This window comes from Micromys minutus, assembly GCF_963924665.1.
Source record: "Micromys minutus genome assembly, chromosome: 22".
NCBI lineage: Eukaryota > Metazoa > Chordata > Mammalia > Rodentia > Muridae > Micromys > Micromys minutus.
In genome coordinates, this window is record NC_137957.1 from 38,576,622 (window position 1) to 38,602,589 (window position 25,968).

At 41.8% G+C, this 25,968-nt stretch overlaps 1 protein-coding gene across 1 annotated transcript in view; it reads left to right on the forward strand.

The window, feature by feature from the left end:
* CFAP54 (cilia and flagella associated protein 54) overlaps positions 1-25,968 on the forward strand; it is a gene marked incomplete at both ends in the record, with an annotated part of 273,781 nt that overhangs the window by 175,389 nt on the left and 72,424 nt on the right. Inside the window, 10 exons of the mRNA XM_080935383.1 lie at positions 5,832-5,934; positions 7,173-7,326; positions 8,109-8,266; positions 8,430-8,606; positions 8,737-8,863; positions 12,516-12,671; positions 15,115-15,220; positions 16,091-16,178; positions 22,468-22,566; positions 24,530-24,671. Of these exons, the coding sequence (XP_080791509.1) occupies positions 5,832-5,934; positions 7,173-7,326; positions 8,109-8,266; positions 8,430-8,606; positions 8,737-8,863; positions 12,516-12,671; positions 15,115-15,220; positions 16,091-16,178; positions 22,468-22,566; positions 24,530-24,671 (1,310 nt within the window). The remainder of the gene's footprint in view (positions 1-5,831; positions 5,935-7,172; positions 7,327-8,108; positions 8,267-8,429; positions 8,607-8,736; positions 8,864-12,515; positions 12,672-15,114; positions 15,221-16,090; positions 16,179-22,467; positions 22,567-24,529; positions 24,672-25,968) is intronic.

Sequence of the window (25,968 nt, forward strand, 5' to 3'; positions counted from 1 at the left end):
TTTGAGACATTAGAAGGAGCCACATTTCTGGACTCCTCAGCCTGCCAAAGTGGAGGAACTTGAAATTCTCCACTGCGTAGCTGCTGTTGCTTAAATGGCTGTCCCTTGAATTCATGTCTTAGAAGTGTAACTCTTGGAGGCATATGCTAACAATGTCTCTCTGTGGTGGCCTGAGTGAGGAATGTCCTTTACAGGCTCCTGTGTTTGAACACCGGGTCTCTAGTTGGTTCTGCCTTTTGTGGGGATTATGGAACCTTTAGGAGGCGGAACTTTTGCTGGAGGAAGTGTGTCATTGGAGGTGGGCTGTGACATTTTATATCCTTGCTCCACTTCCTATGTGATCTCTTTGCTTTGTACATGTGGATGACAATGGATCAGCCTTGTTCCTGTGGCCATTGCCACCTTTCCCTCCATGATGGAATGGATCCCGGTGCAACTGTAAGCCAAGATAAACCCCGTGAAGGTGTTTTATCACAGCAAGAAGAAATTTACCAATCTATTCTCCTTTGAGAGAGGGTGTCAAGAGGGTAGTGTCCTAATTGCTGGCATTGGTGGCTTTGTAAGAAACAAGTCTGAGCAGGTTCAGGCTTACTTTGTCTTGCTGTGTTATACTTGACTATGTTATAAAGCAGTAGGAAGCCCTCACCAAGTGATGGCATCAGCCTCTAAACCAGTGGCTCTCACCCTTCCTAATGCTGGGACCCTTTAGTACAATTTCTCATGTTGTGTTATTTCATGGCTACTTCATAATTGTAATATTGCTACCATCATGAGTGGTAATATAAGCATCTGAATGGCAGGATATCTGATATGCTACCCCTGTGAAAGGGTTGCTTGACCCACAGGTTGAGAACTGCTGCTCTAGAACAATGAACTAAAGTACACTTTTATTCTCAGTTGCAGGTATGTTGTTATGGCAACAGGAAAAACATACCTTAACCAACTACACAGTAGCAAGTGGGTTATGACATGTTGGTATGACCTATGTTTTACATGATTCCTTTGTCACCAATATGCCAAAACTTGTATCATTTCTCTTTATATCAGAACCCAGGCTTTGGAATTGGAAGACTCCAGGGAAGGGGACATCACTATCTTCTTCCAGGCTGGTATAGTTGTGAAGCACCAGCCTGTGAAGCTTTTCTGTAGCAACAGGGGGCCCTAAAGTGTTTACCCTTCATCAAGGGACTGTAGCAGGAGTGCCTATGAACTGAGACTCAGTTGGGCTGTTCTCTTCTTCCTTGTTTTTGTTCATTTTAAACAAAAAGCAGTAGCAGTAATCACAAACAACACCTTAGGAAGTAGTCAACAAATGTCGCCAATGTTTTAATGGACCAGCAAACTCTTGAGAGTTTAATATTCAATAATTGCTAAAAGATTGGGAAGCTGCTTAACAATTTAGTAAAAAAGAAAAGAAAAGAAATCAATTTGGCCTCTACTGCTTTTCTTGCCAAATCAATAAACCAACGATGCTGATAGCTGTCCTGTGTTTGCTAAGGACATCCCACTGTAGTCGAATGTCAGCCTTGGTGAGTGGGGGATTTGATTTGTATTGTTTACTGCTGTATCCATGGCTCCTAGATTTCTTCCTGCCTCAAAGCAGATACCCAGCAGGTATTTCCTAACAAATGAATCCTAATTTAATCATCAAAATCATTCATTTTGATGTGGTTGGAACTGTTATCTTTCTCATTTTATAAAGAGATTGATAATTGCATTTCTCAAGATCACACAGCTAAAGCATGACACAGGTGGGCCTTGAACTCTTTCCCCATGTGTACAAATTCCTGAAAATTAAGCTATACAAGATGAATTTAAAAGCTTTCATTAACAACAGAAGGAAACATAATTAAATAGCTAAAGTTCCAAAACCTTATCAAATTAGAATTGAGTTCAAAGAAAACTGTCAACTGATTTAATCTGTAAAATATTTTAATGTTTGTGTGTGTAAGAAATGCTTTCAACCAGAGCTGGGGAGGTGGATGCTGCTTCAGTAAAAGGTTGCTGGCCTGGAGGGTGCAGTGCCCTGGGAAAGAAGCTGTATTCAGTGGCAGAGCATTGGATTGGAGGGGGCAAGGCCTAGGTGTGACCACCAAGCACCAGGGGGAGAAAAAAAAACCCTGCAGACACAAACTGTACTTATAAATATAATAAATAGGTCATACCAGTTTTACTTATATTCACTGGAAAAAATGAATCAAAAGCTACTGGTGTTAAAAGGTGCAGTTCAATCCTACACACCTTTTCTCAAAAACTGGAAACTGTAACCAGTCTACAAACACTGGGAAAATTTTCATCCCTTTGCAAAGAAAGGTCAAGTGTAAAGCCTTTGGTACAACTCTCCATCAAAGGATTCCATTCCATAGTTTCTGATAGTTGCTCCTTTCTCTGTCTCTCTGTCTCTCTGTCTCTGTCTTTCTCTCTCTCTCTCTCTCTCTCTCTCTCTCTCTCTCTCTCTCTCTCTCTGTGTGTGTGTGTGTTTTGCCTGAATGCATTTATGAACAACATGTGCATGCAGTGCTCATGGAGGCCAAAGGGGGCACTAGGCCCCCTGGAGCTGCATTTAGCCAGTGGGAATACTGGGTACTGGCACCAGGTCCTTTGCAAGAGCAGCCAATACTCTTCGTCCACAGTCTCTTCTTTCAATTTCTCATCGAAAGGATTCATAAAGACACAAAAAATGCAAAGTACTAAAGACTAAGTTTATTAATAATTAGATTTGGGTAAATTTATTTTCAGAAGGTACCTGTAGATGAAAATGGTCTGAAGACATCCCCAATTCCAAGCAGGGCCCAGCAGAGGAAGAAGAACTGATTGTCCTTCCTCCAAATAGCTTAACTCAGAAAGAGCTCATCAACCAAATATTGGCCAGGTGCACCAAGGATGAGGCTGAAGAAATAATGTAGCCAGTGAGAGAGAAATGTTATAAACCTGGAGGTTGGGGGAGTCATTCTGTTAAAATAGCTAGTAGTTGGCTTGGCAGTGGGTCTGCGCACAGCACCAATAATAAACTGGGTCTAACTGAGTGCAAGTGTTGAAAAAAACCTGATGGATCATAAAGGCAGTTAGCAAGGAGCTAGGGATGTTATATAAGATCCAGCTACTGAGCAGGCACAGAAGAAAAAGCACAATTAATGTAGAAAATCCTTCACCTTGCATAGCTTGCTTCATTGTTCCCCTGTGACAAATAGAGAAGTTATGTTTTAAAAAATAGATTAGTAAAGATGTTTTTGAAATCATTAAAAGTCACTGCTGTTAAAATCTAAGCCAGAATATGCATTTTTTTTTCCAAATTAGTATGGAGGATCAAAAATTATACGGTAACAAAGACACAAAACAATATAAAAGGGAAAGAGGAGTCAGCAGTTATAAAATTATAGAAGAAACTTGCCTAGTATTGGGCTGGCAAGATGGTCCAGCCAATAAAAATACTTGCATAGTATAGGGCTGGCGAGATGGTTCAGCCAATAAAGAAACTTGCATAGTATCGAGCTGGTGAGATGGTCCAGCCAATAAAAATACTTGCTGTGAAAGCTTGGCAATTTAAGTGTAGCCCGAGAATCCACTTAAAGGCAGAAGGAGAGAACCGACTCCGCAGAGCTGGCCTCTAAACTCGCATGCATGCCTTGGTATCTGTGCACACCCCCCACACAGATCATCATTATCAAAATGTATTTTGACACACATGTATAATCACTGAGATTATATGTATCTTTTAGTGTTGTTTATTTTCAAGCAACAGAATCCCAACTTGATGCAACTTAAACAAAAGAGGCAATTTTCTGAATGACTTAGCAGAGCAGAAAGGGACAGGCAGAGGCTGGGCTGGGGGCTCAGTGAGTCCAGGTTAGATGCCTCAGGAATGCCCACCTCTTTCAGACTATGTGCCAGATTTATCTGAATTGCTTTGATTTGTCCTGTGCTCATGCCTGAAGCCAGGTGCCTTGGCTAATGAGCCAGGACCGTGGAACTTCATGAAGGCCATCGGACCTAGAAGGGAAGGATAACAGTGTCCCACTGAAGTCTGCCACTCAAAGCAATAAATACGAGCCTAGAGTGTAACCCACATAGCAGAAAGAGGCCCACCATTTTTATAAATAAAATGACCAAAGGTAAAGAGAAAAATATCAGGTGTGTGAAACTACTATGCTAGGTAGAATGCAAGGGAAGAACCTTGGCAGGACCAAGAGGACCTCTGATACCGATGACAAATGCAGTCAGCAGTGACACTGATAGGAATGATCATGACACCACAGCAGGATCCAATGCTACCAAACTGGTCAGAATGAGGAGCTGGAGAGAGGGAGGGAAGGAAAGAGAAAGGGAAGGGGGGATGGGGAGGGAGAGGAGGGAAGATGAAGGGAGAGGGAGGGAGAGGAGGGAAGATGAAGGGAGAGGGAGGGAGAAGGAAGGAAGAAAAGAAACAGAAAGAGGGAGGAGGAAGGAGGGCAGGGGAACAAAGGAAAGGGAAAGAGGAAAGGGGGAGGGAGAGAGGGAGGGAGGAAAAGACAAGGGGAAAGAGGGAGGGAAAGAGGAGGGAGAGTAGTGGTGGAAGGAAAGACAGGGGAAGGAGGAGGGGGAGAGAAAGTGAGAGGGATGGGAGAGGATGGAGAGAGAGAGAGAGAGAGAGAGAGAGAGAGAGAGAGAGAGAGAGAGACAGACAGACAGACAGACAGACAGACAGACAGAGACAGAGACTTTGGACACCTTAATACTTCTGGACATCCATTTTCTACCCCATAAATTGAGTAAGTAATAGTACCCATCTTGAACTCACAGTACTTTTGTGTGGTACAGTAAGTGACTTAACTCACAAAAATGACAAAATATGGCATCTGACAGGTGGTGGATGCCAGTCATCTGTTTCCTAAGATGTGAATTATGGGAAGAAGGGGAAACATTCTGGCTCCATGGTTGGTGCCAACAGAGTGCTTTCCACCCACAAGGCAACATATTTGCCAAACAACAAAAATGCTCTTAAAATACAGTCTGGAAATTGAGCCTGTATAGCACACATTCAGAGAACCCACGGACAAAGGCTGGCTCTCATATGAGCATCCACTAGCATGGTTGAAGCCAGCTATGTGCTAGACCAGAAATCTTCGTAACCCTAACCCAAAGAAGGACATGTACTGACCAGAGTCCAATGAAGCCTCTGGTAAAAGCCAGACATCTTGAGGAGTTTTCTGTAGCCACTATGGGTGAGGGTGAGAGAGATGAGCTAGGAACCTACCTTGGTCCTCCATCCTGGAGGTAACACTGTCCTGGACAGAGGCAAATGGGGTAGAGAGATGAGGGGCTCTCGGACAGTGGTCATAGGCTGTGGGCTAAACTGACAGACTTGATGGGTTGAACCGTGTGCACTGAGGAGACAGAGAGCCTTGGTAATGACTGAGGTCTTGGAATGGAGTAAGTTTTGCAGCTGGGGGCAGAATCGGAAACTCTGCCTTTGATCTGTTTTAAATGATGGAAACATTGGTTATTTATTCTTTGATCCATTTCTTTTTATTGAAAGGAACTTTATAGTTGTTTATTATTACTATTATTATTATTATTATTATCATTATTGCTGTTGTTGTTACTGTTATTATTATTATTATTGTCATGCCTCTGTGACTGGACTTATGGGTCTAGAATTCTGTGCTGTGATTAAGTGTCGTGATGAGGAAAAGAGAGGACCAGGGCTCCAACACTGTGAGACAGAGAAAGGAGAAGCCTGGTTACCCTTTGAGGGTGGCTGGGAGTGTGGACATTTTCATAGGGAGTAGAGAGTTATGAAATAACCCGCAAATTCTGGCACTGGTAACTGTCAAACCCTCCCTTGCTTTCAGTACCGCCATCATATATTACACGCTGAAGCTTCTCCAAGATTCGATGGTTTTTAAAAAGAGACTGCCCGAAGAATCATGCAGCCCCACCTCTCCTGATACTTCTGTACGTATGACTTTAGCATTCTTCCAAGACACATGGTACCATTTGCGTCACCATAGCGAAGGGCCAGTAGGCCATTGATCGGCTCTGTGGGTGACGCACAAGGGGAGCGTCCAAGTAACAGCGACATTAGGGTCAAAGTGTCTGCATGGAAATCCCATTTATGCTTTTTATGAAGAAGGGCCCCTTATGACCTTTTCAAAAGTTTTGTGATCTCATCTGTGAGCAGTTTGAGGGTAGATACAGCCATCACCAAAAGACACGAGCAGATGGGTCATTGCAAGGAGTCTGGAGATGGCCCCACCAGCAGAAAGATTTCCCAAGACCCACTTTCCTCCCACTCTTGACCCTATTACCTAGACAGGGCGAGCTACTCACGCTCTTTTCCAGCTGGGATTCCTCACACTTAGCCTTCCCAATGCATACATGGGGCTCTAATGTGTGCCTGACCTAGCTGTCACTAGACCTAGTAAGGCCGCATAACTTAACAACATCAAATTGCTTAGGAGTCTGTATATAAATATCTGTTACACAGAGCCTTGCTTGGGATTTTATTCTAATGCAATCACCCATCCCACACCCAGCCAGCTAACTGTCCTCTGAACCATCTCTCTAGTTCCATGCAAAGCTGTCTAGTTTTTAATTAGATATTTTTATTTACATTTCAAATGTTATCCCCTTTCCCAGTTTCCCCTCCAGAAATGCCCTATCCCACCCCCCCTCCCCCTGTTTCTATGAGGGTGCTCCCCCACCCACCTACCCATTCCCTCTCACCTCCGTACCCACCCACCCTCTTTCACCTCCCCATCCTGACAATTTCCCTACCCTGGGGCATTGAGCCTTGACATGACCAAGGGCTTCTCCTCCCATTGATGCCCAACAAGGCCATCCTCTGATACGTAGGCAGTTGGAGCCATGGGTCTGTCCATGCATACTCTTTGGATGGTGGTTTAGACCCTGGGATCTCTGTGGGATCAGGTTGGTCAGTAGAGTGGAAATATAAAGAGAAAAGATGGACCAAAATGTGATGTAAAATATTAATAGAGAATTTTGGAATAGCAGATGGCTTCTCTTGTTTCTTTCACTTCCATCTTGTGGTTTATAGAATGTTCAACAATAACTTCTTAATTTAAAACATGATACTGTGAAATGCTGTTGGGCACTTTGCTCATGCTTAGCAGTGGACTAGAACATTGACATTGTCCAATGGGAGGATAACCTCATCTTTTAACGTTGTTCAGACCACAGAAAGTAAAGATGACAGCGGGGGTGTCTTTTTAGACCCCATTTCCCTGAACTCCCGGGAATACTTCAGTGTTCACCTTTGGCTGAGGTGCCGCTTGATGCTGGTGACTGCGTTCATTGCACAGATTCGTGGTATTGGCATCATGAAAGGTACTTTCTGCGTTCTGGTATGGTCCTTTCGACTTAAGGGACAGCCAGCCTTTTATAGAGGTATGCCAGTGATAAGGCTCACAACTTCCTAGCTTGCTCTCTTTCCGGAATTTCAAACACAGGTTGTTAAACAAAAACAGTGATTCCTTACCGTCCTCTGTACCAGAGCAAGTGGTACATAGGTACATATGTTACTGATTTAATTAGAGAGAGAGAGAGAGAGAGAGAGAGAGAGAGAGAGAGAGAGACAGAGAGAGAAACAGAGAGAGACAGAGACAGAGACAGAGAGACAGACAGAGAGAGAGAGAGATTAAAATACATTCTCCTAGGTCTCAGGAAGGTGTCTATGCATAGAGCTCACGAGCCAACAGCATGGGGTTCCATTGCTGACCTTCCACTCAGTCTCTCATGCCTCTGCATCTCCCCTTCCTCCCTGGAAGATGGAGATACCTTACCCACTATTGGGATCATTGTCAGACAGAAAGAGACAGAAGACATAGTCTTAGATACAGCTTGGCCTGTGTAAAGAGTAGTTTCCACAGTGACTGATAGCTGTCTAGTTGGGTACCTACCCATTTCCATGTGTCTGTCCACCTTCCAAATCAAATCATCTCATGCAATAACACGGCTTTTCTAGCATTTGGACTAAACCCCAAGTCTGTGTTTCATGTCATCTATCCATTTCCCCTTTAATGTCCTCATACTCTTCCGTCATTTGGGGACATTATACACCAGTTTATTCCTGCTTCCGCATGCACCTCGATCATGCCTGTCTGCATTAGAGAGTGAGCTGACGGACTGTCTGAGCCTTATCGATGAAGCATGCACAGAGGCTAAGAGTGCCAACGACACGGAGGTTCTGGCCGAGTTCCTAATGCAAGCCGTGATCCTGGGCCTTCAGGAAAAGCACCTTAAGGCAGACATCTTAAGAAAGCTTCAGGTAAGGGAGACAGGGTAGTGTTTGTACCTGTGCTTAGGGAAAAATCCCAGTTGAATCAAAAGGAGGGGCTTCTCAGCCCCAGGGAGTGTGTACTTGGCACCATGGCCGGCCACAGCTCATCAATGAACAGGGAAACCCGAATAGAGTCTTTTTTTCTCAATAGGAAATTATCAGTTTGCTGGAAGGGAGTGAATTCCTTTCTCCCAGATCTTGGTTAACCCTGGCAAAAAGCCTCATTTTGATGGACGACTTAACAAAAGCTGAGAAATTCAAGAGAGCATCTTCAAAAGAGAACAAATTAATTTTCCTGAATCAAGCTCACAGAATTATTATTGCTCAGGTGGGAATGTTTCCGATAGCCACAGACTTGGAAATGCACTTTTCTGCATTTTTTCTCCCTCCCTCCCTCCCTCCCTCCCTCCCTCTCTCCCTCCATTCCTCCCATACTGACTACAGTATTTCTTCCCCAGATGTTAACTTTTGGAGAGACCATCGAATTCCCCCTCTCAGATGCTGACTATGCAAATCCATTGCAGCCGTTGAAGAATATCTACCTTCCTCATGTCATGTTACTGGCCAAAATAAAATTGAGAATTGGTAAGGACATCTAAACATCTACCTTCCTAGAGTAACTGGTGGGAATTTTTAATTGATTTTTCAAGTGAGTCATCATAACTTAAGGGTCAGTATGACAGGAACCCAGGCTCCGCATGCTCAAACAGGTTTTGGTTACTTACCACATGCTAGACTTCATGGTATATGGATGATCTTAATTTTATAAGCTTTATTATAGCAGTTATAATATGTGAAACTATTTGTTTTGGACTATTGAGTTTTATCCAGTTGTTCAGTCATTTGTAACAAGATTATTTTCATAGTTTACTTTATTGAGAAAACATAAAAGCACAAGGTATGAGTTCTTTACTAAATAACACAACAGCTTTCTCTCTCTCTAAATTGCAACTGGGATTTTAAACATTTTTACATTTATGTCAAATTGAGAAAAATTTCAGAGAGGAATATAGAACAGTCTTATGTCTGCTGGTTATCACTGATGCTGTTATGCACCCGTATCTCTAAAAACAATGCCCATGGACGAAACATTGTCTTAATGTGTTGATGATAATGGCATGCTTTCCCCCAAAGCTCCAGTATCTTGTTTGTAACATTTTAAGCAATAAATCTATGTCATATAAATGTGGGGACTGTCAGATTCTTTGTATTTTTATAAAGCAAGATGTCTTTGAGGACAATTCCCATGTTCTACCATGATGCATGTTAAGAACACGTGGAACGCCAGGTGCGGTGGTTGTTTTAGGCAGTGTGAAAACTGGTACACAGATGTACTGCTCTCTGCAGGCGAGGCCTTTTAGGGAGCCTTTCTCATCAGCCTGCGTACTAAGCTGGCTGTCCTGTGCCTTACTCCTGTGCCAGGGGAACAGTCTCCCTCTTCATAGCCCAGTCTCTTGGCCTTGCTCTGGTTCTCAGGTGGTATCCGCTTCCCAGGATTCCTGCTTCCCCTCATCTGTTATCTCCCTCTGAGTGTGGAGACCACCTTTTCCTTTTGGCTTTCAGTATGGTAATATGTTTAAATCTTGTGAAAAGCTGGACAGACACACAAAGGCAAACAATCACCCATCTTTAAGTACCTGGTACCCTTCTGATACTGCAGTGCTGTGTTCTGTCCCTCTTCCCCAACAGTGATTGGGGCCTGCCAGTTCACAGGCTTGGAGAGGAGATGGCAGAGTCCATGTCCAGTGTTTCCCTTTGGGGCATCAGTATGCCACTGTTCTATGCTCCAGACCCGAGAGGGAGAGCAGGGTCTGGGACCTGGGATGACCACTGTGCTTCCCGGTCTCCTCTCTGGTTACCTGGGTGCCACTGGTGCACCACCCAGTGAGGAAGTCAGGAATGGGGGTCCATGGTCCATGTTTCCTCTCAGGGCATCTGAGCACCAGGCAGGGAAAGGTACGCAGAGAAGCGGGTTCTGCCTGTATGGCTTGATTCCATACCAACCTTTAACAGTCTCAATTCCCCAATGAGGCTCCAAGGGAAATGACGAACGGCTGGCATTTTTGAGTTCAGGAGTTCAGAGGACTCTCTGTCTGTTGTCTGATCTCTCCTAGGAAATCCGGGAAGCAGCCAGCCACAGTTACTCTTCTCTGGAACTCGCAGAGAGTTCCACAGAGAACATTCAGGGTCTCCTTAGGGTACCATCTCTGACCTTTGACATAAGTCTTTCCTACTCTGTTTCTTGGGGTCCTGTTTGCACAGAGAGCGGAAACCTGGTTGTTGCTCTCTCTGTTGTCATCTGTAATCTGCTAGGACCCTCTTTCCTCCTCTCCCAGTAGCTGCTCAGCCATGAGAATCAGTAGCAGGACTGGACTGGCAAAGAGAGGCCAGAAAGCAATGCTCAGGGACCATCTCACTAGAACCTTCCCCGCGCATCTCTCTTCTTTGCTCCTTTCTCCATGCTCACCACCGGCACAAACATTTCCCTCCACATCTTGTGTCTCGAATCTTGTGTCATTGCCCCTTGTGAGCCCTCTCAAGGGTGAATTAAAGCAACTAGCTGGTTTTGCCTTGCAGCTCAGTCAATGACCACAGTCAAGCCATTTTCTCCCCCACATATTTACCCCCACAGTCTGTTTCTTCTTCGAATTCCGAATGAACTCGGAGCACAGATTGTATAAAATCAAAGCTACTCTCGGCTTTTCTGACTTCCCAGTCTTGAAGACCTGTCACCGGTCACTGACAATACTGTTGCCTCTTTGGCGACACATTTGAAGCTGAACAGCTTGCTTCCTGCTATATTATATTAAATACAGCCTTTAAAAACAAAACCACAAGCTCCTTTCTGTCAAAACAATGTCAGTTTCACAACAGTTTTTTTTTTTTTTTTTTTTTTTTTTCCTGAGTTGGTGCTTACGGGGAAAGGGAACATTTCAATGTTATGAAGCACAAAAGAATCCACAACTAGCTTTTTCAACAGTTTCTCCTTAGAGCATGGTTTACATCTCAGGAATTTTGCTACTTGCTCTTTTTGATCCTTTGTGTATGTGTGTGTGTGTGTGTACATATATATATATATATACATATACATATATATGTATATATACATATATATGTATATGTAAACAAAGGTAAACAAGATTGTCACCCACTGACCTAGACATCCATGCTGTTTAGCTAGTATCTGTACAGGCCATATCCTTATTCTGCTCCCACAGTGCCCTATGGTTTCTTGTGACTTGTCACATGTTGTTTTAATTACTTAGCTTGCTGTTTATTTTCTTGGCTAATCAACAGGTTCATGACCTTATTCTTAGGATACTGTGTTGTAGTTTAGGGTGTGGGCCATGGGGCCAGGCTGCTTTAGGTTCTAATCATGGCCATGTGACCTTGGGCAAGTTATATCCTTGAGATATCACCCTGTCTCTGTCAAATGTTGCCCACTCAGTGTTGTAAATCACCGAGGACATTCATGTGGACTTCATGAGATGGTACTTGGCATGTAGGCAAATATTTAACAAGTTTTAGCTCTTATTATGTTTTTCCTCACTTAAATCTAGCACTCAAACATGTAAAACTATTTTTATGTCTGTATTTGATGTTTTATAGAACAATGTTTCATAGCCAGGCGGGGCAGATCATGCCTTTAGTCCCAGCACTTGGGAGGCAAAGGCAGCTGATCTCTGAGTTAGAGGCCAGCCTGGTCTACAGAGTAAGTTCAAGGGCAGCACACACAGAAACCCTGTCTTAAAAAAACAAAAAAAAAATGTTTCTTCCATTCGATAATCCTTCCATGCAGCCATTAAACATGAACGCTCCTGAGGAGAATGACATGTGGCCCTTGCACATGATGACAGAATATTATATAATGAGCAACCAGTGCATTTCATAGGAAGAAAAGAATTGCCTGTTAATAAATGCACATTTATTAATAGTGAACAAAGATAACTTGCAGATGTTTCTTTAATGCTAAGAGCCTGGAAATTGTTTTATAAGCACCACAAAAAGCTGAGATCTAGAGAGACTTGGAGATGATTGTTGGTTGTAAAAATATTCTAGCAGGTTGGAGATTTATCAAAGATCAAATCACTGTTGTGGTATAGTGACACATTGTCTGTTGTGGTTTTTAAAAAGATTCGTGGCTACTAGGAACTGTGAAGAGCAGTTCATTGACTTAGTGGCTTGCTCCAGTCACTGAATACGATTACTTTACCTCTACCCAACCGCTTTGCTTTAGGACACACCTTGGCCAAGCAGGTATCTTCCAGGAGCAAGAAGAAGGACATCAGCAAGTGGCTGCCTGTTCTTCACATCTTTGACATGGCTTTGAAGGTCTGTAAGGCAACCTCAGCAGAGGAATATGAAGTGGAGGCTGAAATTCTGTTTCAGAAAGGTGAGCTGTCCCTGGTATCTGAACCGGGGTAAAGTCTGGAAAAGCATGCGGTTATGAATAATCAGCTTCTTGACTGTGAAAACCATAGACTTTACAAAGAACTTGGCAATTACAAGACACATCAACATTCTCTGTAAATCTCAGGTTCTGATCAAAGGCCTCTCGTTAGGTTTCAGCTGAAAGGAAGTCACTGCTAATTGACGTCCTCATATAAAGTTCAGGGTGCGGTTAAAAAGAACATCAGAATCAGCTACTTCAGCACCTAGTATGTGGCTGGGAAGAGGACTCAGCAGTTTTAAGGATGTAATGCTCTTATTGAAGACCCGAGTCTAGTTCCCAACATCTGTGTTAGGAAGAGTTGTAACTTGTAACTCCAGCTCCATGGTTTCCAACAAACTTTTCTGGTCCCAGTGAGTACATCTAACCCTTCCTACATACATAACTATATGCATAATTTAAACTTAAAATAAGGGCTAGAGAGATGACTCAGCCATTAAGATCACTAACTTCTCCAGAGGACTCAGGTTTGATTTTCAGCATGAACATTGCTGTAACTTAAATTCCAGGGTATTTAATGACTTCTCTTGGCCTCTTCAGGCATACATATGACATACAGACATACATAGAAACAAACCCATCTGTACCCATAAAGGAAAATACCAAAATATTAAAGCTAAGTCCTTAAAATATATACTTGTTAAGTAATGATAAAACAAATTATAATTAGTATTTTACAACAATAAAAATGTTTTTATTATGAAATGATAATGATACATTTAGTATTCTTCATTATTTCAGTACCTAGACAGTTTGGTTACTTTCTATAAGTAAGAAATAACATTAAATTAAAATTTAATAACTGTAGAACAGGTGCCTTTAGAACTTAAAGACAGTACAGTCATATGACTTTACCATGGCCATTGTAGCTACAAGAAAACCATAGGGTAATGGTTGCTGTTACTTACTGAAGTAGACATGTCATGTGAGAGTTAACATCTTATATGCTAGCAGCTATTAAATTAGAATGTCCAAATGGGACCCCTCCCCTCACCCCCCTCACTCCCACCCCCAGTCCTTTTCCTTTCTGCTGCACATAAAGTGTGGCTCTTACTTATGGTGATGTAGATTTCACTTTCCTGGCATTTCTGCTGCAGGAGAGTTGTCTCAGTCCCTGTACTTGGAGGATGATACCCACCACGATCACTGGGAAACACGTGAGGGGCAGATACTGGCATGATCTCTAAGTATTTGCAAGCATGTGCTGGCTTTTTAAAGAATGTGCTTTTCAATAGCTTTATTTTATGTATGTACGTAGGAATGCATGTATGTATTTATTTACATTGCTTTGAAACAGGGTTTCTCTGTGTAGCCCTGGCTATCCTGAAACTTGATCTGTAGGTTAGGCTGACCTTGGATTCAGAGATCTGCCTGCCTCTGCCTCCCGAGTGCTGGGAATAAAGGCACACAGCACCACTGCCTAGCTTTCATTAAGTTTATATTTAAAACTTATAAACAAGGTTGGAAAAATAGCTAAACAATTAAAGGCTAGGTTCATCCCCCACCCCCCAATATAAAACTTAACACCTTGGCTCTTAATTGACAAAAATTGTATATTTAGTGTAATGCTTGCATATTTGTATACAGCATGAAGTGATTAAATATAGCAAATTAAAGTTATCCAAAACATTTCATTTTGTTGCATGAAAACTTAAGAATCGAATTTCTCAGCACTTTTAAAGTATATAATACACTCTAATTATAATCACGAGGCTATACAGTAGACTACAGAACTCATCCCTCTTGACTGATGTGTTACCAGCACCTCCGTTTCCCATATACCAGCAACTCTGCTATCTACAACAAGAACAGAGCTTTCTTGGATTCACGAATTAACATAAGGAACACCATTTAGTGTTTGCCTTTATGTGCCTGGCTTCTTTTGTTTAGCGTAGTGTCCCAGGTTCAGGTGCGCTAATGTCAGCATTTCTTTCTTTTGATGCTGAATAATATTATGCATATACACATATGAATATCACATTAAAAAAATCCACTTAGCCTCAAAGAGTTCTCAGGCTTGCTCCATCTCTTTGTAGTTATGAACACCACAGCAATGAATGTAAGGATACAGCTGAGCTATTTTGGTACATGTGAAATAGACAAGGGTAAGATGCTAGAGGAGAGGAATCACAAAGAGAAGTAAGCTGTAAGGCCAGTGATGTTGGGAAGCTGAAGGTGCCTTTATTGAGAGCATTCTAGACCTGCAGCGGGAAGAAAGTTTTAACGCTTTCATCCTGAGCTTATCTTTCATCAGGGAGTGACCCAGACCTGCAGAGGACAGCAGTCCAGCTTCCAGAGTCTGTAGAATAATAAATATCTGCTTTTCTGTTAATGATGATCAACAAAATATTAGAAATCATCTTTATGCCTGTCTTTCTTCTTTCAGGCAGAATAGAGCGTCAAATGCTGATGGAAGAGAAATCTCCAATTGCACACGTAGAGAGCTTTTCTGAAGCTATTCAAATAAGCATGAGAAATGATCAGAACTCAGGGTAATGGCATTTTATTCTTGTCAAACTGCTCCTGTGTGGCCTGCGTTCTGGGTGGCAGTGCCCAGAAGATTCAAGAGGGGAATGAATGAGGCATCTTCTTATGGTAGGGCTTGTGCTCTTGGATTCATCCAGACAGCAGGTTCATTGACATTCTCAAGCTTGACGCTTTTGGCTCTGACTAAAGGCCTCCTTTACAGGAAAAAAAGGGATGCCTTCTATTTTATCACAGTGACATTTGAGGCTGAAACCTGGCTCTTGTCTAGACCCAGGCCAACATCAAGGCTACTGACTTACAATGAGAGATCCGTCCTTGGATGAAAGAGTTTAGAAGGATTTATTTACATAGTTTCTGTAGCCATCCATAAGTCTCCTTAAATCTGTATAGAAATTACCTCAATACTGAGGGGAAGCCATGTCACTAGGTCAGCACTGACACGAGAGGCCTCAATGGATACTTTGATAGTTCATATGTATATCTGATTATTATTACTACCTTCTGTGGAGTTCAATGTCTCTTGCAATTTTAATTAATATAGAAGAGTAGACAGAGGCCTGGTTTTCAAGGATGGCTTTATTCCCTGTGACTTCTTTACTGGCTCTTTGCTGGGATGTCCTGGAAAGGTCTTTGCTAAGTTTTGTATCCATCATAGCCTGGGATGTTGTTGGCACAGATCAGGAAGAATGCTGAGCACTCTTCTAGCACTTCTTGCACAGGAAGACCCTACTAACTGTGGCATAAAGATGCATAGGTTAGGGGGCTACTTGTTGGCTTATATTTACCATTCACTCGCCAGACAGTATTGACAAAGCAGGCAAAGGGTTTGTACAAGAGGATGGCGAGGCTGAGGCTAATGTTGTATCGTTTTTTAGGTTGATAAGAGATTCCTACCTAGAAATCGCCCTGATGTATTTCTATCTGAAGAAGCCAAGGAAGAAGGTTTCAGCGACAGCACTCAAGGTAGGAGCTGCATTTACAGGAATTAGAAGCTGCCTGCCTCTGGTTGTTTTCAGTAACTCTGAAAGAATAAGGCAATTTCCTATGTGACTTGTAGACATTAACTCATCATTTCCTAGTCACACTTGCAATCAAATGCCTCCTCGGAGACGCTAGGCAGAACTCTGGAAATTGATTTCATTTAGGTGTTTCTGTTTGTTACGTCAATGCACACAGAATGCTGCTATATTCAATACTCAAATACTCAAAGGTAGTTGAGTGGTGAGCGATGCTCAGGAGAATATCGAAAATAGACAAATGGAATTCTGAAGCCAGTATGACCTGACAGGGTCAGCTATCCCTCACAGATGTGTCAAACTCCTATGCTGATCAACCCCTCTCTTCTAGAAGGTGATAAGTCAGCACCAGGATAAGCATAGTCCATCTTCTCATAGAGCAGGCGGAGGGAGACAGACCTTATGGCAGTAGACACGTAAAGTCAGAAGGAAATGAGAAGGAGGGGAAGAGAAGGGGCCATCTGTACGGAAATTTTCAATGAGAAAATTATTTCGGTTACCAGAAGGGTAAATGAAGGTTGTTGTATGACATTGTGTGTGTATGTGTGTATTTTGTTTGTTTTGAAGTAGTGTCTCTCTGTAGCCCTGGATGTCTTGAGACTCTCAATGTAGACCAGGCTGGCCCTAAACTCACAGACTTATACTGGTCTCAGCCTCCCAAATGCAAAGGCATGAGCCACTGCAACTAGCTCACATCTCTAATTTTTGAGGTATCACAAATCTGATTTAAAACTTCGAGGCAAATATATTAAGTCAATTGAATTACTTATATGATAGCTATCTTAGGTAGGTACTGCCATTTAAAAACTCAAAATGACTGTAAACTAGGAAAAGCTGCTCTGGTGGTATGAGAAAAATGTTTATTGCCAGTTAGAGAAAAACAAGTGTTTGGTTTTTATAGAGAGCAGCACTGAAAGGTAGTCAAATGTATGAATAACATTGCTTTCTGGGCCTTTTAAAGAGATATGCTTGCAATTATAAATGTCAAGTGGGATTTGAAGGGGAAAAATAGTAAAATCCCATAAAATCTGTATATCTTGACATAACATAAATATTTTAGCAAGTTATAAAACTACTAGAGGCACAGAAAATAGCCCCAAACAAATAAAATCACTCACTCAGCCATATTAGGGCTGTTGAAATACATTTGAAATTTGTCTTAGTGGAAACACCACACAAAAATCTTAAAAGCTAGCAGGACCGGAGCCCTTGAGATAGCTCGGTTGGTAACAGGCATTTGCCAGCACCAAACCTTATTCCCAGGATGCACGTGGCAGAAAGAACGATCCAACTAGAACAAGTTTTACTGTGACCACAACATGCACAATGTGATGTATAAGTGCCCCCAAATAAGTAAATAAAATATAAAAAAATAAACAGTAGGTTTTTTTAAATAAAATATTGTACAAGCAACACAGTCTTAGGCTTGCATCTCAGCCTGACATGACATACCAGAGTGACTTTAGAAGCCTCACTTCCCCATCTCTGACATGGAGGTGGCTATCTATGCCTTTTAGTGTGGCCAGAAACATAAAGTACTGATCAAGATGTACTAAGTACTGTTGACTTTACCTAACTTCAACAGGACATCTATATTCTCCATTAAGTATTACATATGTAGCAGACTACCCAGTATTTATTAGTTAAATCTAAGTAACATGCCTTTGAGCATGTGTCTATTCACTGACTAAACACTTTTAAAGGGCTTGATGCAGTACCAGCTGCGCCCTTCACTTTCCCTAGGAAGCCAGAGTCCAGCAAGGGAAGACACTGCTGAATGATACATTGATAAGGATCATGAACCCAATATGCCGAGGTGGCGATGGCACAAACTGACTCTCTCTCCTGGCAATCCGAGAGAAGGCCTCGCAGACGAGCAGGGTTAGACGAGGAACGGAATTGCCCAAGCAGTTAAGCAAGGAAAAGAGTGCAAAGAGAAAGATGAGTTGTGGCGGCTTGTTTTATTCTTTTGTTGTGTATATGTGTTCTAGACATCTTACTGGTTATATGATTCGTGCATATTTTTCCCCAACCGGTAGCTTGTGGTGTTTAGAAACAAGGGAGTTTTTAATTTTTATGAAGCTCAGGAATGAGCCTTTCTTGTTTATAGATTGTGTTATGAGTGGCGTGCTGAAGACCCTTAGAATCCTCTGCTCTCTGAGTCTACCTTTACCCATGTTCCATTCTCTAGTACTGTAGCTTTTGGTAAAATTTTGGGTCTCAGAGCACATTACTCTCTAGCTCCATGGTTCATCTTTAAAATTCTCTTGGTATTTGGAGACATTCGCATCTTCGCACATGTTTTCCAGACTACTTTTTCAGTTTGTGCAAAGAAAAAAAAATAAAACAGATTTTTTTCTTTTGAGGAATTCTGCTAACACTATAGTATAATCTGGTAGCAGTTTGTCATAACAATATTCAGATTCAGGGACACAGCTTATCTCTATAGGAATGTAATTAATTCATATGTATTATTAAATTTTATATCCCATGCCTTCCCTGAGCATGTTCATTTATTTTTTTGTTATTCTTTTTTATTTTTTAAAATTGAACAACTTTATTTTAAAAAACAAAGATAAATGTGCAGATTTTAAGCATTTTTGCCTAAAAGTATATGAATACATTTTTGTCAATACTTGATTTTTTTTAAAGGTTTGATAGTATGCATTAAAATCTTACTAGTTACAATAAGCATAAAGTACATGTAAAACAAGATGTAACCTGGAAATAGTCAAAGTTTTCTTGATGTGTAAAAATTAAGCATAATGGTTTTTCATTTTCTTTCTTTCTTTTTTTTTTTTTTTTTTTTTGGCCTTTGTTTTTCTTGAACTTTATATAGTCTGTGAGTTGTTTCTAGGGTGTTCAGAGCTTTCTGAGGTTAGTATCCAGTTATCAGTGACTGCATATTATGTCTGTTCTTTTGTGACTGGGTTATCTCACTCAGGATGATATTCTCTAGATGCATCCATTTTCTTAAGAATTTCATAAAGTCATTGTTTCTGATAGCTGAGTAGTACTCCATTGTGTAAATATACCACAATTTTTGTATCTATTCATCTACTGAAGGACATCTGGGTTCTTTCCAGCTTCTGAAAATAGGGTTTATAAATAGGGTTGCTATGAACATTGTGGTGCATGTGTCTTTGTTGCATGTTGGAGCGTCTCTGGGGTATATGCCCAGAAGTAGAATAACTGGGTCTTCAGGTAGTACTATGTCAAATTTTCTGAGGAACCACTGGACTGATTTCCAGAGCGGCTGTAACAGTTTACAACCTCACCAACAGTGAAGAAGTGTTCCTCCTTCTCCGAATCCTCACCAGCATCTGCTGTCATCTGCATTTTTGATCTTAGCCATTCTGGTTGGTGTGAGGTGGAATCTCAGGGTTGTTTTGATTTATATTTCCCTGATGGCTAATGATGTTGAGCACTTCCTTAGATGCTTCTCAGCCATTCAGTATTCCTCAACTGAGAACTTTTTGTTTAACTCTGTACCCCATTTTTTCATAGATTTGTTTGATTCTCTGGTGTCTAACTTCTTGAGTTCTTTATATACCTTGGATATTAGGCCTCTATCAGATGAAGGGTTGGTAAAGATCTTTTTCCAATCTGTTGGCTGGCATTTTGTTTTCTTGACAGTGTCCTTAGCCTTACAGAAACTTTACAATCACATTAAGTTCCATTTGTCAATCTTTGACCTTAGAGCTTAAGCCATTGGTGTTCTGTTCAGGAAATTTTCTCCTGTGCCTATGTGTTCTAAGGTTTTCCCTACTTTTTCTTCTAATAGTTTCCGTGTAGCTGGCTTAATGTGGAGATCTTTGATCCACTTGCACTTTGTACAAGGAGATAAGAAAGGGTCTATTTTTATTCTTCTGCATGCTGAGTGCCAGTTGGACCAACACCATTTGTTGAATAGGCTGTCCTTTTTCCATTGAATGTTTACAGCTCCTTTGTCAAAAATCAAGTGACCATATATGTGAGGACTCATTTCTGGATCTTCTATTGTATTCCATCGATCCATGTGCCTATCTCTCTACCAGTACCATGCAGTTTTTAGCACAAGCTTGTGGTCAGGGATGGTGATTCCCGCAGATGTTTTCGTGTTGTTGAGGATGGATTTTACTATTCTAGGTCTTATGTTATTCCAGATGAAATTTCACATTGCTCTTTCCAACTCTATGAAGAATTTGGTTGGAATTTTGATGGGGATTGCATTGAATCTGTAGATTGCTTTTGGTAAGATGGCCAATTTTACAATATTGATCCTTCCAATCCATGAGCATGGGAGATCTTTCCATTTTCTGAGATCTTCCTCGATTTCCTTCTTTAGAGATTTTAAGTTCTTGTCATACAGGTCTTTCACTTGCTTAGTTAGAGTCACACCAAGGTATTTCATATTGTTTGTGAAGGGTTATCATTTCCCTAGTTTCTTTCTCCGCATGTTTGTCCTTTGAGTAGAGGAAGGCTACTGATTTGTTTGAGTTAATTTTATATCCAGCCACTTTGCTGAACTTGTTTATCAGCTGTAGAAGTTCTCTGGTGGAATTTTTGGGGTCACTTATGTACAATGTTCATTGATTTTAATAGAGCATGTGTATGTGTGTGTGTGTGTGTGTGTGTGTGCATGTGCGAGTGAGCGAATGTATGTGTATCTTAGGATTTTCTGTATATAGGATCACATTTTATATGTAAATGTGCTTCTTTGGCTTCATCCCCCAATCATTCCAGGTTTTCTCCTTTTCTTTTCTGGTTGCATGGGCCATGAAACCTTGATGGCTCCCCATCTAAAAAAGAAAGCCCGTCATGTTCTTTCCCCAGTGGGAAATTAAAAAATTATTTGAGCCCAAGTCCAACCTTCTTAATAATGTTGTCCTCTTAATTAAAAGTGGCGGCATTTCCCAGTGTCTGTGTCACTAACTGCATCCACCTTGCTCTGGATCCTTCAATTCTTAGCTGCCAGTCTTGCTTCCAGACTTGCAGTAGGCAAACTGCTCAGGCTTAGTAAGGTAGTAGTTGCTGCTACACCAGAGTCCACAGGGTTCCCTATAGGGCCTTATCTTGGGTAGAGCCTTACAGTTCATATATTCATGGGGAAGTCTGGCCTAATACTTGTTTCTATAAACTTCTCACTGCATAGAGTGGCCATATCAGAGCATTTTGCAGTGACTCCACACTCCTGACACTGAGGACCTCATTTCTTCCCATGTGCCTTCTAGACAGAAGCAAATCACTGATCTGCTTTATGCTACTGTATGTTCAATTCTTCAATTTCCTTGAAAATAAAGAAATCATTAACACATAAATATCAAAAATTAAAGTGTAGAGGCCTAATTACTTAATTCTTTTTTGTTTTTCAAGAGAAGGTTTCACTATATAGCCCTGGCTGTCCTGGAATTTGCTCTGTAGACCAGAAAAGATCCACCTCCCTCTGCCTCCACTGGGGTTAAATGCATACACAGCCATGCCTAGTCTCGTTACTTAAATCTTTAACCCGAGTTGAAATTTAGTTACTTCAGTTATTTTAAAAGCATGTTAAAATGTTTGCTCTTTTCGCTGTTGTAGTTTTAAACTTGTGTTTAGAAATTGAATGTATGAACGTATATATGTGAATGTGTGGATTTATATATGTAGATAGAGATATGTGTTCAAGGTAAAAGCTGTCTATTTGTGGTTTATTTTCCATTATTTTATGGAGCTATAAAAATCTCTTTAGTAATTGTATAACAAGAATCTACTGTCCAAAGCCACGGAGTCACTGAGGAGGCTGAGGCCAGAGAATCTGGAGTTTGGGGCCAGCAGGGTTCTGAGACCCTTGTCAAACCAACGGAAAAGCAGAACAAATTTGGGTACCCTCATTCCTGGTCTCTTTGCCCCCAGTACATTTAGTCTAAATAACCTCTGTTAAAATAGAATTTGACATCACTTAAAAAGATATTTTTATTAACTTAATATGTAAGTCATATAAACTAATTATATTAGGGAAAATATAAGCACTCTTGAGAGGGTATAATTTAAGCTGGTATGTACAGAAATATGTATACACTTTTAAAATGCAGTATCATATGTGCATACAATTTGTTTTCTTTCTCATATATTTTAAATATCTTTTCATGGCAAGAATATATTCTACTTCTTGATGGCTGCATATTATTCCACCAGCCTGTCATTTGGAGATATGAGATTTGTCAAAAAACACTGAGATAGTCTTTATCCTAAATGCTTTCTATTTACTATTTTAGCCTCTTCCCAGAAGGCAAAGTTCTTTTAAAGAACCAGTAGCAACTCGATTTGAGATGTACAGCTCACTGGCCTGGATTGCAATACGTGCTGCTGCACAGGTTAGAGTTGTATGTTGACCCTCCCTGTTTCCTGTGTCCTACATTGTTGACCCTCCTGTTTCCTGTGTCCTCCATTGTTGACCCTCCTGTTTCCTGTGTCCTCCATTGCTGAACCACTGTTTCCTGTGTCCTCCATTGTTGACCCTCCTGTTTCCTGTGTCCTCCATTGTTGACCCTCCAGTTTCCTGTGTCCTCCATTGTTGACCCTCCCTGTTTCCTGTGTCCTCCATTGTTGACCCTCCTTGTTTCCTGTGTCCTCCATTGTTGACCCTCCTGTTTCCTGTGTCCTCCATTGCTGAACCACTGTTTCCTGTGTCCTCCATTGTTGACCCTCCTGTTTCCTGTGTCCTCCATTGCTGAACCACTGTTTCCTGTGTCCTCCATTGTTGACCCTCCTGTTTCCTGTGTCCTCCATTGTTGACCCTCCTGTTTCCTGTGTCCTCCATTGTTGACCCTCCTTGTTTCCTGTGTCCTCTATTGTTGACCCTCCTGTTTCCTGTGTCCTCCATTGTTGACCCTCCTGTTTCCTGTGTCCTCTATTGTTGACCCTCCTGTTTCCTGTGTCCTCCATTGTTGACCCCTCTGTTTCCTGTGTCCTCCATTGTTGACCCTCCCTGTTTCCTGTGTCCTCCATTGTTGACCCTCCCTGTTTCCTGTGTCCTCCATTGTTGACCCTCCCTGTTTCCTGTGTCCTCCATTGTTGACCCTCCCTGTTTCCTGTGTCCTCCATTGTTGACCCTCCCTGTTTCCTGTGTCCTCCATTGTTGACCCTCCTGTTTCCTGTGTCCTCCATTGTTGACCCTCCCTGTTTCCTGTGTCCTCCATTGTTTACCCTCCGTGTTGTACGGCCTGTGTTCTTCATCTATCAACCATAGAAGGAAAGTGAATCTGCTTGAAAGAATGAAGACATTATGCTTAGGGAGTGATTCTATCTGCTGTGTCTCTCTGGAGACTTTAGAAATATTCTTTGCATGCGTGTATCATTTATAATCACTGGTAACCAGACACAACCCTTTCCATTTTCCCTTAATGAAATGTTGGGAGTACATGTGTACCTGTTCGACATTTTGGCAAATGCATGTAAGAGCTGTGTGCTGTAGCTTATTTAGAGTGACTTATACATTAATTAAATTGTCAAAGCCAACAAGTTGGCTTGCCTGTGATGCATATTCTATACATCAGGGAAGACACAGTATTTTTTTCATACTGTGATTGTTTTTTCTTTCCATGTGTTTCAGTTAAGAGTTCTATTGCTATGAAGAGACACCATGACCACTGAAAATCTTACAAAGAGAAATATTTAATCGGGCTGGCTTACAGTTTATTCCATTACTGTTATGGTGAGAAGCATGGTGGTATGCAGGCACACATGGGGCTAGAGAAGGAGCAGAGAGTCTACATCTGGATCATCGGGCAGCAGAAAGAGACTGAGCCACTAGGCCTGGCTTGACCTTCTGAGACTTCAAAGTCCACCCCACAGTGACACACATCCTTCAACAAATCTACACCTATTCTAGCAAGGCAACACCTCCTAATAGTGCCACCCCCCACAACATATAAATATATATCATTATTTTGTGAATTCATGTCTTTATGTTCATGTTAAACATGTATCTACTGACTCACTGTTGTTGAGACTGGTAGGTCACAGATCAAGGGCTAGCACCTGGGGAGAGCCTTCTTGCTCAATAATTACAAGGCAGAAAGTGGTAGGGCAAGTGAGGACAAAACTAAAACAGGAAGACATCTTCTCCTGTTAGAAGGAACTTATTTGGTGACCCCAACCTCAGTCCATGCCTCGGGGCTGAGCTCTCTTGACCTAATCATTTCTCTAAATAAGCTCCTCTTGCCCCTCCTGGTGCTACAGTGAGGACCAGACTCTCAGCCCATGTCTAGGAAGGGCACAGCCAAACCATAGCCTTTACTAATGCATAACATATGAATCCTGATGTGTTCATTCTAGGTCAGTGAATCTGTGCTGGCGATCAACCTCCTGATAGGAAAGAAGAATGCCAGAACCGATAAAGTCAATAGCATGATATTGCCAAACATTCCAGAGTTTGCCGTTATGGATCTTCTGTCTTCATATACAGATTATTTACTTGGTATGTTTGAATGCCTATAGAACTTACCAGAACCTTCTTTGTGTACCATGTTAGCCACATTTGGAAAACTTTATTGTTGTGATTTGTTGGCCCTTTTGCTTAGAGGAGATAATGGTTTGGGGGGATTTTCCAGAGTCCTACCTAGAACCAGTTACCACGATAGAGTGTACTCAGTTTGCTACCTGAATGTACTGTTTGTAACACACCAGAGCTCTGGGAGATGTGACCTCACAGTGTTTATGTTAATATAGTCACAGGGCAGATAGTGCCTTCGGGGAACGTTTCTAGTTTGAGGGAGTTTCTTTGATCCTCCCCTCTAAAACATTCACTGATGCACAGTCTCCCGGGGCTCTTTAGTTTCATTAGCATTTTTATGTTTGTGTGTATGTTCGCATGACTATATTTAAGTGTGCTGTCCATTCACCAGTCATAGGACGTCAGGGCCTGCACTGTTTCCTTTCATTCACAACAGAGCATCCCATCGCTTGCCCATGCTAGCCAGTCAGTCCCTTAAGTGAACTGATGGGTGCCAGGTGGATAGAGTTCAAGAGTGACCTTACTACTGTGATGTTTTGTTTTTCAGTGACTTTTACTTACCTCTGGTTGGGTCTCTTGTTAGTGAACTCTAACTCTCAGATCAACAGCAGTGTAATTAACATTCATGCATGCGTTTGTTCATCCACTTGCTATAAATATTTATTGAATGCTTCTTATGTACTAAGCCCTGAAAGGGTGGGTGCCTTGGAGCAAGGGGGTACTGATCAGGAAGACTGATCTCTCTGATCTCTCTGGTTCTTTTGATTGTTCTGGTGTGAGCTGAACATTGAGCCGAAAGAGATGGGTCCCCTCCCTCCCCTTCATCCAGCCAGGTGACTGCAGCACCCTCTCACAGCCCCAGAGATCAGCTTCCCCTGGTGAAGGGCCACCCCTCAGTGACGGTCTCATGTCTCACATCAGTCTCTCCAAGAACCTTCCGAATGGTCCAGTGACCAAAACTATTCCCTGTGTAACAGAGCGTTGGAGGAGGTCACATAATTAGACAGCCTTCTTATACCAAGGCTTCTGGGTCATGACGCACATCTCCATCTTGGCTCTCCCTTCTCTTTGGTCTTACAGATGAATTAACTAGAGACAATGCCTCTGGCCCTGCACAGGTTTCTAGAGTGTTAAAAACCTCGAACTGGTTACATTTCTCATGCTTCCACCATGGGTACCTCTTCTTCTATTGGTTCCTCATTAATTCTGCATAACGTGCCTACTTTATTCGAGTCCTTCTCTTTTCAGGGATAACATGGTT